Source organism: Bubalus kerabau, chromosome 1 (genome assembly GCF_029407905.1).
Source record: "Bubalus kerabau isolate K-KA32 ecotype Philippines breed swamp buffalo chromosome 1, PCC_UOA_SB_1v2, whole genome shotgun sequence".
NCBI lineage: Eukaryota > Metazoa > Chordata > Mammalia > Artiodactyla > Bovidae > Bubalus > Bubalus kerabau.
In genome coordinates this window covers 154,429,561-154,448,851 of record NC_073624.1, presented here as the reverse complement: position 1 = coordinate 154,448,851, position 19,291 = coordinate 154,429,561, and the positions used below count along the sequence as shown (strand labels likewise).

At 42.0% G+C, this 19,291-nt stretch overlaps 1 protein-coding gene across 8 annotated transcripts in view; it reads right to left on the bottom strand.

Annotated features, from left to right (window-relative positions):
- LOC129620872 (leucine-rich melanocyte differentiation-associated protein-like) overlaps positions 1 to 19,291 on the bottom strand; it is a 226,982-nt gene that overhangs the window by 107,679 nt on the left and 100,012 nt on the right. Inside the window, exon 4 of one of the 8 annotated variants that reach the window (XM_055536685.1) lies at positions 5,736 to 6,522. The exons of 6 other annotated variants lie outside the window; for them this stretch is intronic. In XM_055536685.1, coding sequence (XP_055392660.1) covers positions 6,381 to 6,522 — 142 coding nt within the window. In that variant the 3' untranslated portion in view covers positions 5,736 to 6,380. Of the gene's footprint in view, positions 1 to 5,735; positions 6,523 to 19,291 lie in introns of those variants that run through there. One more of the 8 variants, XM_055536657.1, reaches the window with a different exon arrangement.

Genomic DNA, 19,291 nt, shown 5'->3' with positions numbered 1-19,291 from the left:
GTTTAGCGGCATCCCCAGCTAGATGCCAATAGAAACCACCCTTCCAAATGTGCCCATCGATGTCCCCAGAATAAAAGGGTCAAAATCATCATTCATTGAGAACCACCACTCTAAAACAAAACACGCTGAAAACACGGGAAAGACAGGCTTAAAGAATCAAGCATTAGTCTAATACCATATGAATAGAACAATAGCAATGCAATCAAGTAATCACACGAAATTCCAACAACACACCCCTTCTTAAAAACACGCCTGACTTATGAGCATGCCCTACTGTAGGAACAACACTACCTCATAGACAGTCAGGAGGGGTTTACACTCTTGCCCCATTACTAAAGGCAGAGTTAGAGCCAATCTTTTCGCTACGAGGATCGCAGCAGAAGATGGGGTTTCTCCTTTCCCAAATTATAGGGGGAAGGCAAGAAAAACTGTTTTCCTAGCCTTCTATATCCAAGTTGGGATCCTGAAGATGTTTTCCAATAGAACCAATGCTTTAATGGTGAGGTTTTCAGGCTAGCCCACAAAAGTATTTTATCTAAAACGGTGCTCTTTTGCACAGTTTTGTGAGATGGCTGGAAGCCTACCATCATATAAACCTGTGTTTTGTAAGAATATAAATTCTAAATATGCACTACCAAAATTAACAGCAAATTTGGGGATCTGTCCTTCTACCTGCTTTTATCCAGAAGTTCCCACCAATGTCTCCTTCCTCTCAGGCTCTTCATCGAAACTCAGCACGAGTATAAACACATACGCACGGCTTCTTTTCATTCTCAAGTGCATCTGCAGTTGAGCTTTTTAGGGATCTTTGCTGGCACTCTTTTGAAGTTGATTCTTGGTGTGAAACTGACTGAAGAGAGGAGTGAGGAACTCAAACTTCAAGTATGCCAGAAAGCACAAGACCCAGTGGGGAAAAGCACTCAGAGATCCCTGTCTCAGAATTAGTAAGTTTCAGTCACTGACAGGAGTGAAAATCCAGAAGTGCAATAGATCATCAGAGACACTTCAGCTTACGATCATATTTTATCAACAAAATTACATTCCAGGAAGGGAAAGAAAGGAGAGGAGAGAATAGGTGTAGGGAGGGAGAAAAAGCCACATAAAAGTTCTGAAATATATCAATGTCCAGAAATGGGAATGGAAAAAATAAATAAATAAAAAGAAACCTTTGGAGAATTAAAAAAAAAAAAATGAAATAAAATGTCTATCTTATTTCAGAATCCTGGAGTAAATAATATTTCTGATGCCCCCACAGAGAGTCAAATCCAGCCAGCAAAACAAACAAAGATACAAATAAACACTCGGCCAGTGAATTAGGGAAGATACACAGAGGAATTTAAAAACGGGATGAGGGTTTTTTTCAGAAATGGGATCCTTCCTCTCTTCTCCCCTCCCCAATTTTATTTTCTTGAAGTAAAATCCATTATTTTGAAAACACCATTTGAAATCCTAAAGAAATAGCAAACCACAGTATTGTGGTATTCCAAAGTAATATCTCTTGTTTATAACCATATAAATTTAGCCCCTGGCACTACAGGGCTTATATAATAGAATAGAGTTATTTTAACAGCGCCCTGTTAAAGAAGAAGCAAAATGTTCAGCTCATTTTCTCCGGTGGGAGGGACACATGGCCTCATGCGAGAGAGCGAACATGCCTAAGTCATTACCGCGGGAAAGCCATCCGTCAAAGCCGGGTCGCTCTGGCATGGCCAACACCACTGGCGAGATCACAGAGGCAGCCTCTGCTTGCAATTACCAGGGAAGGACCTTGGCTCTAGGCAGCCTGCTATCAATTACTACCCTGGCCTCGCCGCTTGGACTTGTCAATTTCCCAGTGTCTTCTGTTTTGTAGCAGTAAGAAAAAGGGCTCCTCCTGACTGATTCTTGGAAGTTTCTCATGTGTTGTGTCACTCCTCGGTGTCATTAACAATTCAATTAAAATTTCACAGCACACAGGCAGGCAGTGCCGGACAGGGGGCAGGAAGGAGCCCCGGCTGCAGAGATTTCCGAAGGGCCTGCAACAGGGCCACGTCGGATCAGGCGAATCCAATCTTGAAATGTCTTTGACTTCACAAGTCAGGCTTGCATGTGTCTCCCATCTGATGCGATGCTGGCTGTCATGTTGGCAAGATGACATGTTTGATGTTCTCACCCCGCTGGGGGTACAGGGATGGGAAGGAATTTCAGGCTGGCTGGAAACAAAAATCTCACATATTACTTCACTGAAAGTTTTGGCTCCGTAATGGATAATTATAAATATTCATAATCAGCTCTATTAATCTACAGTGAGTTCTAGAAAGTTCTTTTTCTCCTTTTTTTTTTTTCCCCCCCACTGGGGCCTCCTATTCTCTTGCTTTCCAGAGTAGAGCTGTCTCTAAGAATTTAGAGACAGAGTATAAATCACAATTAAATTCTTCAGGAAGGTGGAGGACTGGGAACTCTTAAGACAGGGGTGGCTGGAAACAAGAAAGACTCGCTACTGTCATTATTAACTCTGTGAAAGTGCAAACACTCCTTTGTCTCGCTGGATGATGGAGCTATACACACTCACGTGCTTTTAAGCATCCCAAGGGTTTAGGGCAAAACTGAAAAAAAGTTTCAGGCTTAAGACTTCTGAGGCAGCTTTCTCTCTAACCCTCTCAATGAGTTTAGTCATGCAAGGAAAGATTCTTTAAAGTTACCAAAGACTTTGTTTAATGCCTAAGAAAATGCAGACTGTCAGCACCCTTTGTCAGGTTTTGGTGGCTTAAGTCCATTCCCCAATACACTGGTGACCCTCCAACCCCTCATTCACCAGTTCCTTTTTGACATCAAGCGCTGGATAATTGTTTGATTTCCTTCTAGGTAAAAGGAGATTAAATGCCCAGCTGCAACAGCTGACACACAAAAGGGAAAATATAGTTTAACCACCATATTTATCAAGATAATTTTTCTTCCACATGCTGATTAATAACATTAGCCAACCATCCCCTTCAGCTTGGGGAGAGAAGGGGTGGGGAGGGACATGTCCCCCTTAAGAGTATCAGAAACAGGAGCTGACAGTTCAAGGCAAAAATGATTTGCATGTAAATTCTGATCAAAAGCAAGTCTGCACCCTGAAGTTGTCAAGTTTTGCTACCAATTTGACACTTAAATGGGCTATAGCAAAACTTGATTTAAACTGAAGAGGGAAAAAACATGGCAACTCAATTACCCCCTAGCACATCGGATCTGGCAGCTGAGGTCAAACTTTTCACCCTGCCATTACATTTCTCAATACCTGATGCTTTAAACAAACACTATGTATTCCTCCTACAATCCTGGAGGAAAATGCATTTCTCAGGACTCCCTACTGTGCCCCAGATTAAAAAATAAAGTTTCACTTGTGTGGGATCTGGGGCCATTTTCTCCATTTAAATTTCTGAATAAATCAGGACTTGAGAAATGGCCATTTTAGACTGGGAAAAATAGTCTCTGCCACCCCCCTCAAAAAAAAAAAGAAAAGAAAAATACTTCACAGGGAAGATTTGTGGAGTACTAAAAGATGATTTAAAAACAAATATTCCCATAGCATTAGAGAGAAAACATTGACCTGTTTTTAGTTTGCTTTTAATATATTTCATATTTGAGCTTCGGCTGAACAGCACATTAATTCAGCAGGGAGAAAAACAGCTAGCTGGTTCCAAATCAGCTCCAAATTTATAGAGGACCAAGCATTTCATAAGGCCCCGGAACACAGGCTCAAATGCAGGAACGACTCAGTATAACGACCCATCTGGCCTCTGGGATTTCTATCCCACCAGAGTTTAAATGCTGGTGTCTCCTGGGCCATTTAATCCCCCATGGAGCTCTCATTCCTGCATCTTTTTAAACCAACAACTGTTTAAACTCATCTTAATAAGTACCTCAAAACAGCTCTAAAACTAGTTTTTTGGTTTTTTTGTTTGTTTTTTTCTTTTTTTAAAGTCATATCCCTATGTTGATTTTAAGCTCCTTCTGAAAAGTAAGATGTTTAGTGACTGCATTTACCCTAAGTTTTGGTACTTGTATTGGGCAATCGGATCTTATACACGGGATCGTCTCACTTATTTAGCCAATAAATACATTGAGCATATATTGAGTGCCAGGCACTACGCTAAGCCCTAGGGGGCCCAATATGAGTAAGAGTTCATTACAGCTGGAAATCAGTCACATATACAAGTAATTGTAATAGTACAGGGGAAGCACTGCAGACAGTAATACTTAAAGTATGTGATAGCAGATTTAACTGAGGAATTCGTTCCAGGGAAGTAAACATTTAAAATTCCCCTGGTGACTAAGACTTTATCTATATTGACATCCAGTAGGTGGTGGGACAAGAGAGCCAATGGGGAACTGAGACATCTGTATGGAAGCTAGCAAGGTGCCACTTCTTGGCAAACAGATGGGGAAACAATGGAAACAGTGACAGACTTTATTTTGGGGGGCTCCAAAATCACTGCAGAGGGTGACTGCAGCCATGGAATTAAAAGACGCTTGCTCCTTAGAAGAAAAGCTATGACCAACCTAGACAGCATACTAAAAGGAAAAGACATTACTTTGCCGACAAAGCTCCATCTAGTCAAAGCTATGGTTTTTCCAGTGGCCATGTATGGATGTGAGAGTTGAACTATAAAGAAAGCTGAGTGCCAAAGAATTGATGCTTTTGAACTGTGGTGTTGGAGAAGACTCTTGAGAGTCCCTTGGACTGCAAGGAGATCCAACCAGTCCATCCTAAAGGAAATCGGTCCTGAATATTCATAGGAAGGACTGATGCTATAGCTGAAACTCCAGTACTTTGGCCATCTGATGCAAAGAACTGACTCATTGGAAAAGACCCTAATGCTGGGAAAGATTGAAGGTGGAAGGAGAAGGGGATGACAGAGGATGAGATGGTTGGATGGCATCACCGACTCGATGGACAAGAGTTTGAGCAAGTTCCAGGAGTTGGTGATGGACAGGGAAGCCAGGCATACTGCAGTCCATGGGGTCAGAAAGAGTCAGACACGACTGAGCGACTGAACTGAATTAAAGCAAGGTGAAAACAGGCAAGCTTGTATGGCCAGGTTCTAGGCAGTTGAAGAAAGTATGGTCACAGAGCAAGAAGCCTACGGCTGCACCCAGAAACAAACACAGAGAACCCCACTCCTCTTGTACCTGGCTTCCCTGTCAGCCTACCATGTCACCCCTCAAACATAGAGCAGTCCCACTACTGCCTTCTCTGCGGTGCACTGACCTTCCCGTGTTCCTCCAGCATGTCAAGCTTGCTCTGGCCCCAGAGCCTTTGCACTTTGTTGTTCCCTATGCCAGCTTCCCAAACCTTGACACAGTTCAAGCTGTCTCATCATTCAGTTCTTTGCCTAAACATCACTTCTCAGAGCAATGCTCCCTAACAACTCTAAAATAACCCCTAAACCCACTTCTGAGACACTCTAACCACTCACACTCTGCTTTATTTTCTTCATAGCATCCCAGCCTGAAATTTTATTATCTGTTTCTCTCTCGCCCTCACAGGGTTGTAAGTTCTATTTCCTCAGTTCCTGGTATAAATGGTACAGTAAACATGTGATGAATCTATTAACACTCATCAACCCCCTGATGCCTTTAAGCTAGTATACCTGAATGCATACTGCAAAGAAAATTAAGGCCCCAAACCAAAGTCACCACAGACCTGGACTTCCCGACCCTTTGCATAAAGAACAAATAACAATTCTGGCCACACCTCATTTTATTGTGCTTCATGTTACTGCACTTCAGACACTGCATTTTTTTTAAACAAATTGCAGGTTTGTGGCAACCCTGCATCAAGCAAGTCCATCCATTCTTCTAACAGCATTTGCTCACTCTCTGTCTGTCACACGTTGGTAATTCTCACACTATTTCAATCGTTTTCATTATTATTCTACTTGTTATGTTGTCTGTGATCAGTGCTCACTGATGTTACTAGAGTTTACTGAGGGCTCAGAAAATGGTTAGCAATTTTTAAAAATAAAGTATTTTCATTAAATATGTACATTTATTAAAGATATAGGGCTGTTGCACACTTAATAGACGACAGTATAGTGTAAACATAACTTTTAGATGCACTTTGTTGCTGTTCAGTTACTCAGTCGTGTCCAGCTCTTTGCAGCCCCATGAACTGCAGCACGACAGGCTCCCCTGTCCTTCCCTGTTTTCTGGAGTTTGCTTTAAATTCATGTCCTTTGAGTCGATGATGCCATTCAACCATCTCATCCTCTGTCACCCTCTTCTCCTCCTGCCCTCAATCTTTCCCAGCATCAGGGTCTCTTCAAATGAGTTGGTTCTTTGCTTCAGGTGGCCAAAACACTGGAGCTTCAGCTTTAGTATCAGTCCTTCCAACGAATATTCAGGGTTGGTTTCCTTTAGGATTGACTGGTTTGATCTCCTTGCTGTCCAAGGGACTCTGAAGAAACTTCTCCAGCACCATTGGGAAAGTAGAAATGTCCTATGACTCGCTTTACTGCAGTGGTAATAAAGCAAACCCACATTATATCTGAGGTATGCCTATATAAGATGGATGCAAAAGAAGCATTTTTGAAATTCAAATATAGCCAGAGGAGGGAAACCGCCAAACATACCCTCCAAAAAACCATTTATCAAAAATCTCTGCAATCTTTCTGAAAAATACACATTTAACTCTAACCAGGATCCCAGGCTTCCCACAAATCACCACCACACAGGGGAAACCATGTGAGAAGTTATGTTCTGCTTCTGAACATTTAAGCATTTTTATCAATGTTATTTGCCAGTATAAATATTTTCTCTATAACTCGATATTGAAAATAGGAGTACATCAAACCAGGACTTATAACATGCAAAGGAAACAGTTCAGGCTAAGGTATTCATGGCTTCAGTCATTCTCATAAAACAACAGATGAAATAAAATGTATGACATTCCCAAAGAGGGAGTTTCTCATGTAATTCATCTTAAAATGCAATGTTCCGTCATCTCAAGTAACACTTACTGAAAGCAACCATCAATACTTTTTGTCAAAAGCCTGTACTCTGTGTAAAATGTTCCATCAATCTCTATTTACATAAAACAAAAAACTTTCTGTGTGGTTCTAACACACAGTCACACAGCGTCTCCATCTCTACTTTTCATGCTCTGCTGAAAAATAATTTGACTGACACCAGAAAAATAAAGATGACCCTTGAAGGAAAGCTGTTAGGAAGGGAGAACCTACAAGGAAAAAATACCTTACTATGTTGGACACATGTCCTATTAGAGTTTTTTTTTTTAATCATATATTTTTTAAATAAAAATTGCATTTTTCTAGGAACCTACCCCCCCCAAAACCTTTTATTCAACACTATGCAAATAACACTTGCCAACAACTAACAACCCTACAGATTCTAAACTGCAGCAGGCCACCTCACTCTGTTCCAAGCCAGAAATTTTAGCTTTAAGTCCTGCAAAATGTGAGTATCACATGAGGCTAGAAGAAGGTCATCGCCTGGGGATGTTTATAAAACACACAAATTAAGGTATTAGCCTTTCACCCTGAGGGTCTGAAGATCAAATCCCAGCTTAGGTAACAAACCAGAAAGTCTCCCTGCCAACCTTTTCCAAAAACTGGCTTGTTGAAAATCTACAGACCCTTTCACGTGACCCACACTGGGGCGAGGGCTTAGATGACAAAGCTAAAAAACTGCAGGTCAAAACCAAGACAAACTACTCAGTGCCCATCAAAGACATTTGAACTTTGCACCCAGTGACCCTTCCAGCCATCCTTCATCCCACCCAGCTAACCTGAACAGTTGAGGGTTGAGGATTACATAATAAACATCAACACTGCTTACATTTTTTGATTCACAACTGTAAGGTCCATTAGAACATCCATCAACCTTCCATAATTACTCTTTGCATTCACTCACTCTGTGTGTCTGAGCACCCAGTACTCGGGAAGCATGGTGTAGGGTGGAGTTGGGTAGCCAGAGCCAGCTTCCAGTGGCACTATAAGGCCTCTCTGAGTCTCCGAACCTTGGTTTCTTCACCTATAAAATGATGGAACTCAGCTAGATTGGCGGTCTTCCAAGTGTGTACTGCAATCTAGGGTAGGGGGAGAGTGGTACAAAAAACCTCAAGGGCTTTCTAGGAGAGATGAAGAATGAGTGGCAGGGTCCTGGTCCCTCTTGGACATAGCAGCCTCATCATTGTCTGCTACCAGGCTGAAAAGCTGAAGGCCTCATTGCAACCACATCCTTTAAAAAAAAAAAAAAACACAGAGGAAAGAAAACACTCATGGGCATCTAGAGTGCTAGTGATAAATAGCATCTTAGATAGTTTGGGCTTAAAACGTCCTTCTCTGCTTTTGTTCATGACTTCAACCTAAAGCACATGAGTAGCTGAAATACTAGAGCTTTCACACTCCTTACAAATTCTAGGCTTTAACCAATAATCAGAAAGACACCTAGTATTTGCCCAGCTTACACTGGGTGCAGTGCAGGACATGATGAGGAAACTGTCCCCAAAGTCCCAAGCCTTGAACACACAGTCCTGTCCAGATCCAAAATGCTGCAACAAGCGGACGCCAAGTGCTCCAATAAACAGGTACCGGGCAATATGGGATGCTGCTGCTGCTACTGCTAAGTTGCTTCAGTCGTGTCCGACTCTGTGATCCCATATACGGCAGCCCCCCAGGCTCCACCGTCCCTGGGATTCTCCAGGCAAGAACACTGGAGTGGGTTGCCATTTCCTTCCCCATTGCATGAAAGTGAAGTTGCTCAGTCGTGTCCAACCCTCAGCGACCCCATGGACTTCAGCCTACCAGGCTCTCCTCCATCCATGGGATTTTCCAGGCAAGAGTACTGGAGTGGGATGCCATTGCCTTCTCCGGCAATATGGGATGGACAAGTACAGTGAAAATTCTGAGGAGCAGCAGCTCATTAAGGACCTGAGTAGCTAGAAAAGGCCTGAAGTCATTTGAACAGCCCTGTAAGGATGGTTAAGGTTTGGGTGGCTAAAGGAAGGCAATGTGGAGGAAGTAGGGTAGCCATCTCAGATGCTAAGGCTGACATGAGCAGAGTCAAGTGAGATTCAGGGTCAGAGAGAGTCCTGCAAAGCAGAAGCCAACTGACAAGCAATCAAGAAGGTATGTTTAGGTTGCATCACACAATCCAAGTCAGTATCCAACCAACCTCTTGTTGTACATGATGCATAGAGTAATTTGAGGTCTTGGTCAAAGTCCTAGAGTCAGCTTAGTAACCAGGATGGCCCTCATCTGGCGCATTTTCTACTCTATCACACTGTCTCATCCTAGAAGCGCCAGCAGTATTTGTACTTCCAAGGGAAGGGGGTCCCAGAAACCTGAAGGGAAGTCAGTTCCAACAGTAAGGATGGGTCTACTTCAATTCCATCCCAAGTGATCACTAGCCTCTTACTTGATTTTTTTAAACCACACCTAATTTTCTTCTAGGGTTTCATTCTGAAAACTTTTGAATGATAAAGTTGCCTTTGAGGATCAAGTTCCTCCAAAATGATCTTAGGGTTCTGTCTTCCGGGTTATTGCATTAGTGAGCTCGTCTTCTCCCCCAAAATACACTAAAGGCAGAAAAGAAAGATGAGGGAAGCAAAGAGGGAGAGGGTATCTGAACTTAAGTTTTTACCTTTCACAGAGGCATCCATGACTTGAATAGCAAATCTCTAAGCTACTGCTGACAGTCCACCTTGTGAAAAGAAGACTAGAGTGAAAAAGAGAAGTCTACACTGCCATTCCAGGACAGAAGTCAGAACAGAGAAGGCTCACTGAGCAGTTACAGTTGTTGATGGATGTCAAGGTTAAGAAGAAAAACTCAGGTGAAATCTTTGTGAGAACGTTCCAGTCATGCAACAATTCTAAAAAAGGAAAAGACACCAAAGAATGGGCCAAAGAAAGCAACAACAAATTCAGGACAAAGAATTTCTAATTTGGAAGATAAAAAAACAGACATCAAAAACAGTGAAGGATTCTAAGACACAGTCACAAAACATTTGTTTCCTGTAAGCATAACCAAGCCCCTTCATGATGGACAGAGATATCACCAACTAACTGTTTTTATTTATTTTAAGATTGGGGTTTGTGTTTTTTTTAATCCAAGTTGTAGATAAAAAAAAATCCTGATGTATAGCTTAATATCTTATTAAAAAAAAAAAAAAAAAAAACTTTTCCCTAAATCTGACCCCCATTACCCAAGTGTAAATCTAACTAAGCTTAAAAGGGGAGGAAAAAAGAAAACATAATGTCCATTTCCTTTAGAGTCCTATTTTTGGATTCAAAATTCTTCAAAAAATAGTCAAGCGTGAATTATTTAGCCATTCTGTGGTTTGAATCAAGGTTTTATGAGCCTTTTCTGTCCATCAGCAAGCATGGGTTGGGGAAAAAAGACAGAGACAATGTAATTCAGTTGCTATTCTGGGGCTACGTACATAGCCAGACACGATGCTCAAAGCTGACTCGTCCGCCAAGGACTAACACACATTTTGGAAAGCAGTTCTTGCTTGATTTAAAAGCTGAAGATCAGAAACTACAGTCATCTTACACTCTGACTCCTGAAATTGACTCATTGACTCCAGAATCCACCTGCCAAAAACACACCCAGGACATTACAAAGAAAGCAAATAGAAGCTTCTAGAGTAAGGGTGGCTGGAAACAGTGTTAAAGGCCACCCAGAGCAATGGGACAACTGTTTCTCTAGTTGTTCTTAGCTACTGTTTTCACTACCCCATAAGACAGGCAGTCTCAGAGGGCTGTGTCCACCAAACCTAATATGCACCTAACCGCCCTGCAGTTGTACCTGTAGACGGACAAAGTCATTCGCTGGACTAAACAAAACAGTCACAGATGCATGTTACAAGCACCTCCAAGCCGAACACCAGAATCACTTCAAACATATGCCTTCACACACCACGTTCTCTATGAGTGGACTAAACTAAGCCACATGTGTAGCAGTTCTGTGACGGTGACTAAGAGATCAGCCTGCCGATGTTAGGAGTGGCCAAGAGGAGAAAGACCTGAAATGAGTTCTCGAGGACATCCTCTGAGCCGCTGGATCAACCTGCCCCGAAACCTACCCAGACACGTAGTCAATAAGATCCCTATACTGCTGAGGCCAACCGAGCTGGGTTTCCCGTCACCTGCAATCTAACAAGTCCTAACACTGCAGTGCCCACATGGCATGTACGTTTTAACATTTGTCTTTTTATTCCACTATGAACCTTTCAGTCCACTCCATGTATCACCTCCTACACGGAGCTAACTCTTTCAGTCACAAGTAACTGTTACTTTTCTGTGCCCCATGGAAAACTTTTGACTCGCTTTCTGTGCTTATCCTCTGAGTAGACCGCAGCCTCCGAGGGACGGCCAAGGACAGGGAGAGCTTGCTCGGCAGCTGACTGCTGTAACGGCCCTCATCCCAGCCTGACTCACATGAGACAGCGAAAAGGAAGCTTCCCAAGTTCCCCGGTCCAAGACTTTCCAGAAAGTGACGTCCTCACATAGAACAGCCAGGAAAACATAGATATGCAAAGACGTCATTTATTATTCATTCTAACTTTCACCGAGGCAGTGGGAGAAACAATAAGTTTGAGCGTACCCAGAAGTATTTTACTCTGACCCAGGGGAACTCACCTATAAATAACTAAAAATTTTCCACCCGTGATATCAACATTTGGTCTGCTGTACAAAACCCTTCCGGACTCTGTTGTTGCCCTTACTCTGAGGTAGAGCCAGATGAACCCTGGGTTACTCCTTTTCTAATTACTGTCAATTTTGCTTGTGAGTTTTCCTTATTAAAAGGACAAGATGCTCATCTGAAGGGTAATGAGTGGTCCACAAACATCTGAGCCTTTCCTGAATCTCACTTTTATCTAGTCAAACCCCCACTCTGTTCTTTGTTACCCTGTTCCACTCCCAGTTGAAAGGATGCAGAATATGCTACAGTCTGCAGGTGACTTCTCTTCCCCTAAAATCTCACTGACTGGAATATGCTTTTTGAAATTAACCAACCAGGTGCATTTCCTTTCTACTTGTTGTAAAACAGATTCTTCCTCTGATCAATAAAGCACCCTCAACAAACATGGTTTGTGTTCTGTGTTAAAGTTAGCAAAAGCTGGTCTCTCTCTCTCTCTCTCTCATCAGTGTGAGCCTCTTGAGGGCAAGTACATCTCTTCTTTAAATCCTGCAGGGCTTAGAACTAGGCTTCATACAAAACCAGCCAGTAATTTTCCAACTTGAGTACACATCAGAATCAAGCACAGAGCTCATTAAAAAGACAGATTCCCAATTCTCGGTCCAGGAACTCTGAGCCACTTGGTATGGAGCAGAGTCTAGGAATCTGTATTTCTTACAAAGTAAATCTTAGTGGTAAGGCATCCACCTGCCAATGAAGGAGACATAAGAGACGCAAGTTTGATCCCTGGATTGGGAAAGATTCCCTGGAGAAGGAAATGGAAACCCATTCCAGTATTCCTGCCTGGAAAATCCCATGGACAGAGGAGCCTGGTGGGCTATAGTCCATAGGGTCACAGATAGTTGGAAACAACCAAGCAACTGAACACACACACAAAGTAAATCTGTAGGTTGTCCACTGGTCATACTGAGAATTATTAAAGTAGGCCCAAGCCTTCTCCCAACAATCTACACAAAATTGCCAAGCATGTGAGTCAGCCACCTTAGAAATAACTCCTTCAGCTTCATTCAGTCCTTCAAGGACTGAGGACCTGGCCACATCTTGACTATAATCTCAGGAGAGACCCTAAGCAGAACCACTTAGCAAAGTCCCTCTTGGCCTCCTGAACCACAGAAACTGTGTGAGATAATAAATGTTTATTATTTTATGCCAAAAATAAAAATCTTTTTTAAATTAAAAACTAAAGTAAGCCCTCCATGGGAAATTTTTTACATAAATGAGTACATACCCATTCATTCACGCCCTGCCAGTCCTTTCCCTAGTATACCCAATGATACTTCTTGAATTGCCACCTACAGCTCCTAGACAACAGAGCTTGACTCAGGCAAACTAGCCTCTCTCAACAACAGAAGGAGTGCTCTCCCCAAACTTCCTCCTCTCCCTCCATACATCAACACCCAGGCTCAAAAGTTACATCTGAGTTACATCTTTGTTACAAAAGTGCAAAAACAGCAAGCCCATGACAAAAATTCCAGTATTCATCACAGAAAAAAAAAAAAAATGGAAACTGAGACTCTAGGACCATTATGGAGTCAGATGACTAAGAACTCCTTTGTCACATTTCCCCAGGGTCTTCTAGATCTGGCTTAAAAGTTGTATTTCTACCAAGAGGTCAAATGAAATGAGATGTTCAAGAATATGATGGAGATTGCAATAGGATCAATTAAAGTCTAAGAGGTCTCAAGAAGGGACATTCACTTCCTTTAAAAATAAATAAACAAACACCACCTTGTGCTGTTCACTATCCAGCTTTCTTATAACAATTCCTGTTTGCTCATCTGGACCATAAGTTCCTGGAGGGCAGGGAATATACATCTCATTTCTCCTGTAATTTCTCCTACACTAAAGAGCATATGCTCTTTACTTTGAACTCTTTATCGGTTAAATTACTTATCTCCATTACATTAAGGTCTTTTTCTCAAGTTTTTATCTTGTTCTTTCATTTGGAACATATTCTTCTGTTTCTTCCTTTTGTTTGACTCTGTGTTGGTTAGATGAAGCAGTAGATGAAGCAGATGAAGCAAACACCTCTTTCAGTCTTAGAGAGGCCTCATATAGGAGATAAATCTTGTTCAACCCTGCCCCACTCTTTGTCTTCTTTCAAAACTTTGTGCTATTTTTTAATAGCTCCCGGTAGGTGGGGATGTGCCATGACCTGTCAGTGCCCCTAAGGGGAAGATTCCAGCACCTGGATTCAGTCCGATTAGAAGCCAGACCCTCAGGCAGCAGCTTTTTACAGTATGTCAAAATATACAGTCCAGTGGTATCACAACTGTAATCACTGGCCACCAGAGCCAGGCAGAATGATGGTGTGTGCTGGATGGCAGTCATAGAAACTGGGGCTCAAGTCAAGTGTCGAAGCTCTTTTCTGGGAGATACAGGTGAGTTGGAGCAAGGCAGAAGGAGAGAGCCAAGATGCCATCTAAGTTCCTTGAGAACAGCTCTATAGGCCGCTAAATGTACGCCACACCTGAAGCCTGCGTCTCAGCCCAAAGCACCAGGACAAAGTGGCCTCCTTCACAGAGATACTAGGGGATGCACCTCAGTCCACTGTCTGTTCAGTGCCCTGGGAGTAGTAGCCTGCCAAGAACCATCTCTCCAACTGCCACAGTCCCACAGGAATGCAAGCCCCAGCCCTGGCCACCAGAGCCAGAAGATCAAGGGGCATCCACTGAGTGGCAGCCACACACACACAAAAAAACACAGGGCACAGATGTAAAAATCAGCATACCAGATGTGTGCAAAACTCCACTCCAAGAGACACTTTGCTCTGGAACATGACAGAAGAAACGCACAAAGACAGTGCCTGCTTTCTGTGGTCCCTAGAAAGGATTACAGTCAGCCCGTGGATATATGTTTAATTAGAAGCCTGTCCTTCAGGCCGCAGCCATGATGATTAGCTAATAGATCTCATTCACAGAAAGACAGAGCTCCTGGGTCTGTTGCCTCTCACTGTGCCCTGGGAGTGGCAGCTGTTTAAGAACTCTTTCTCTGTTGATTACAGTCCTGTGGGACCCACAAGCTTAAGCTCCGCTGGCCACCAGAGTCAAGTAGTATAGAGGTGTCCCCTGGTAGAAGCCACAAAAATGGGGGTACCAGACAGGTGGATGTGTTCCTTTCTGGGTGACACAAATTATTAATTACAATCCTTAGGTACCAGGAATGTAAGCTACCCTGGTCTCCAGAGTCAGGCAGTCGAGAGGCATCTTCAGGATAGCACCCACAAACCAGGCACCAGACATGTGTAAAAGCTCTCTTCCAGGAGATGCTCTGGAGCACAGCAAAGGGAGAGCATGAAGATGGTGTCTGCCAGTCTCCATTCCTAGAGAGTGGTCCAGCGGGCTCACCAAACTGGGGGGAAGAACGGATGAACACAGTGAGAACTTCCAAGAGATAGAAACTACAAGAAAGTACAAAACAGAAGTCATAGAGCTGAAGCATACAACTGAAATGAAAAAAATACACTGGAGGGGTTCAACAACAGACTAAATGAAGCAAAAAAAAGTCAACTAAAAAACAAGGCATTGTACCAAGATCATACCAAAACCAGGCAAGGATACCCAAGAATACTACAAGCCAATATTTCTGATGAACAGATGCAAAAATCCTCAACAAAATACCAGTAAACTGAATTCAACAATACATTAGAAAGATTATATACCATGATCATGCAGGATTTATACCAGGGATATAAGGATAATTCCACATCTGCAAATTAACATGATATGCCACTTTAACAAAATGAAGGATAAGAACTATATGATCATCTCAATAGATGCAGAAAAGGCACTTGACAAAATTCAACACCCTTTCATGATAAAAACTCTCAACAATGTGAGTACAGAGGATGTACCTCAACATAATAAAAGCCATATACAACAAACCCACAACTGACATCATAATGGTGAAAAGACCAAAGCTTTTCTTCTTTAAAAAAAAAAAAAAAGTTAGTCACTAGGTTGTGTCCGACTCTTTGCAACCCCATGGACTGTAGCCCACCAGGCTCCTCTGCCCATGGAATTCTCCAAGCAAGAATACTGGAGTGGGTAGCCATTCCCTTCCCTAAGGATGTTCCAGACCTAGGGATTGAACCTTGGTCTCCTGCATTGCAGGCAGATTCCTTTACTGTATGAGCCACCAGGGAGGCTCAGGACAGGAACAAGTCAAGGATGTCCATTATTGCCAATTTATTCAATCTAGTATTAGAAGTTCTAGTCACAACAGTCAGGGAAGAAAAAGAAATAAAACACATCCAAATTGGCAAAGAAGTAGTAAAACTGCCACTATTTGCAAATAACGATACTATATGTAGAAACCATGAATACGCCATCAAAAAACTATTAGAATTAATAAATGAATTAATTCAGTAAAGTTGTGGGATACAAAAATCAATGTACAAGATTTCCCTGGTGGTCCAGGAGTTAAAAATCCACCTTGCAATGCAGGGGACACAGGTTCGACCCTGGGCCCAGGAAGATTCCACATGCACGGAGAAACTAAGCCCATGCAAAACAACTATTGGAGCCCATGCCCCCTGAGCCCACACTCTGCAACAAGAGAAGCCACTGAAATAAACTCATGCACCACAACTAGAGAGTAGGCCCCACTGGCCACAACTAGGAAAGTTCAGGTCCAGCAACAAAGACCCAGCATAGTCAAAAACAAAAATAAATCTTTTTTAAAAAAAAATCAATGTATAGGAATGTATACACTGAATAAAAGTATTAGCAAAAGAAATTAAGAAAACAATTCCATTTACCATTGCATCAAAAATAATAAGATATCAAGGAATAAATTTAACCAAGGAGGTAAAATACCTGTACACTGAAAACTATTAAGACATTAATGAAAGAAACTGAAAAAGAAACAAATAAATGAAGATATTCCATGTTCACGGATTGACAGAATCAATTTTGTTAAAACAGCCACACTACCCAAAGCCATCTACAGATTCAATGCAATCGCTATCAAAATTCCAACAGAATTTTTCACCAAAAAATTGAACAGATAATCCCAAAATTTGTATACAACCACTGAAGACGCTGAATAGTCAAAGCAATCTTGAAAAAGAAAAAGAAAGCTGGAAGCATCACACTCCCTGATCTAAACTATATCACAAAGTCATTATAATTAAATAGTATAGTATTGGCATAAAATACAGATACACTGTTCAATGAAACAAAACAGAGAGTCCAGAAAAAAATCCACACATATATGGTCAATTTATTCACAAATCAGAGGAGAAGGCACAATGGGGAAAGGACAGTCTCTTCAATAAATGGCACTGGGAAAACCGGATAGCCACATACAAAAGAATGAAATGAGACAGCTATCTTACCCCACACACAAAAACTAATTCAAAATGTATTGAAGACTTGAAAAAGGCCTGAAATCATAAAACTCTACAAGAAAACATGGGTGTTAGAACCCTCAGGTGTGTTTACATACACACTTTGCTGACCATTCCTAAGGCCATGCTCACCACAAATGTACGAAACGAGAAAGAACATTAGCTCTATATTCTCTTTTCCAAGTTGTGTCCTGTTTTTTTTTTACTGTGCAATCAAAAGCAAAAACAACAAGGAGGAGTATAACAAACTAGAAACCTACAGCACAGCAAAGGAAATCAACAAAATGAAAAGGCAACGTAGTGAATGAGATAAAGCACTTGCAAACCACACCTGATCAAGGGCTGATGTTCAATATACAGAAAGAGGTCACACAGCGCAATAACAAAAACACAATCTGATTTTCAAATGGGCAGAAGATCTGAGTATACATTTTTCCAAATAAGACATACAGATGGCCAACCAGCAAATGAAAAGATGCTCAACATCACTCATCAGGGAAATGCAAATCGAAATCACAATGAGATATCACCTCATACCTGTCAGAACAGCTATTATCAAAAAGACAAGGAACTGGCAACCCACTCCAGTATTCTTGCCTGGAGAATCCCAGGGATGGGGGAGCCTGGTGGGCTGCCGTCTATGGGGTCGCACAGAGTCGGACACCACTGAAGCGACTTAGCAGTAGCAGCATGAGGAAATAGAGAAAAGAGAATCCTGATGTGTGGTTGGTGGGACTGTAAACTGGTGCAGCCACTTTGGCTAACGGGATGGAGGTTCCTCAAAAAATTTAAACTAGAACTACCACAGGACAGAGCAATTCCACTTCTGAGTATTTACATGAAGAAAACAAAAATACCAACTTAAAAAGATTTCTGCACTCCCATGTTCATTGCAGCATTATTTACAAGAGCCAAAAAAATTAGAAACAATGTAAGTGTCCATTGGTGGATGAAAGCATGAAGAACCTGGTACATACACGCAATTTTTTTTGTTTGTTTGTTTATTTTATTTTTTTTTAATTTTATTTTATTTTTAAACTTTACATAATTGTATTAGTTTTGCCAAATATCAAAATGAATCCGCCACAGGTATACATGTGTTCCCCATCCTGAACCCTCCTAAATGAAATTTTTCCTTTTGCACCAACACGGATGAATCTTGAGGATATTACACTAAGTCCATTAAGTCAGAGAAAGACAAATACTGGTTAAATCTCTCTTATACGTGGAATCTTAAAACAAATGAACAACCACCCCCTCGCCAATACACAAGCTTATAGATACAGAAAACAGATTGGTGGCTGCCGAAAGCAGGGGGTAGGAGAAATGGGTGAACAATAGTCAAAAAGATAAAAAGAATAATGTACCTGAAAGAAAAAAAAAAAAAGCTGGGCACATGCTAGGTGCTGGGACCGAGCTGTCTGAAAACAAGACAAGGCAACGAGGAGGTAAAGAATGCTGGCTTTAGAGCCAATGGAGACAAGTTGTATAACACCATCTCACCTGAGTTCCTGCTGTGCTTAGAACCAGGCTTTGTACAAAACAAATCAGCATTCATCATTTATTCTTGGGTCAGTCACTCAACTTGCATTACAGAGCAAAGAAGGGTGGGACGTGTCTGGGGGTGGAAAGGATCAGACTTTCAAGACCCTCGGGTATGTTTACATACAGACTTTGCTGATCCTCTCTAAGGCCATGTTCATCAAGCATCTATGAAAGGAGAAGAAACACTAACTCTATATTTTATTTTCTGGAGCCTATGTTCACCTTGTTCCCTATGCCCCCTTTTTTCGAGATAACTCTGTCCTTCAGGACAAAACTCGATTATCCAGCAAGTTTGCCCTGACCCTCTGAGAGTGATAACTGCCTCCTTTGTTGCACCCACAGGCTTCTGTACCACTCCCACCCTAGCACACTGCATTATACCCTCCTGTCAACTTGTCCGCTCACCCTGCTGGTAAGCTCTTTAAGGACAGGGTTCATGGACACCCTGCTCTCCACGGGGATCCCAGGGCCAGCACACCGTCTGGTACAGGCAGGCACTCAACGCATCAGTTCAATACAAGAACGAATCTTGCCAAGCCTTCATCTTCTCAGATACAAAACAATGTTTCACTTCCAGGACTGCTGTGAGGAGTAGAGAGAGTATGCCAGTACTCCAAAGTCCAGTACAGTTATTCCATAAATTGCAGGTATTCTCACTGAGGGTGCTAATAGTCAACCATTTATTACCAACCCAATGTGATGAAATTG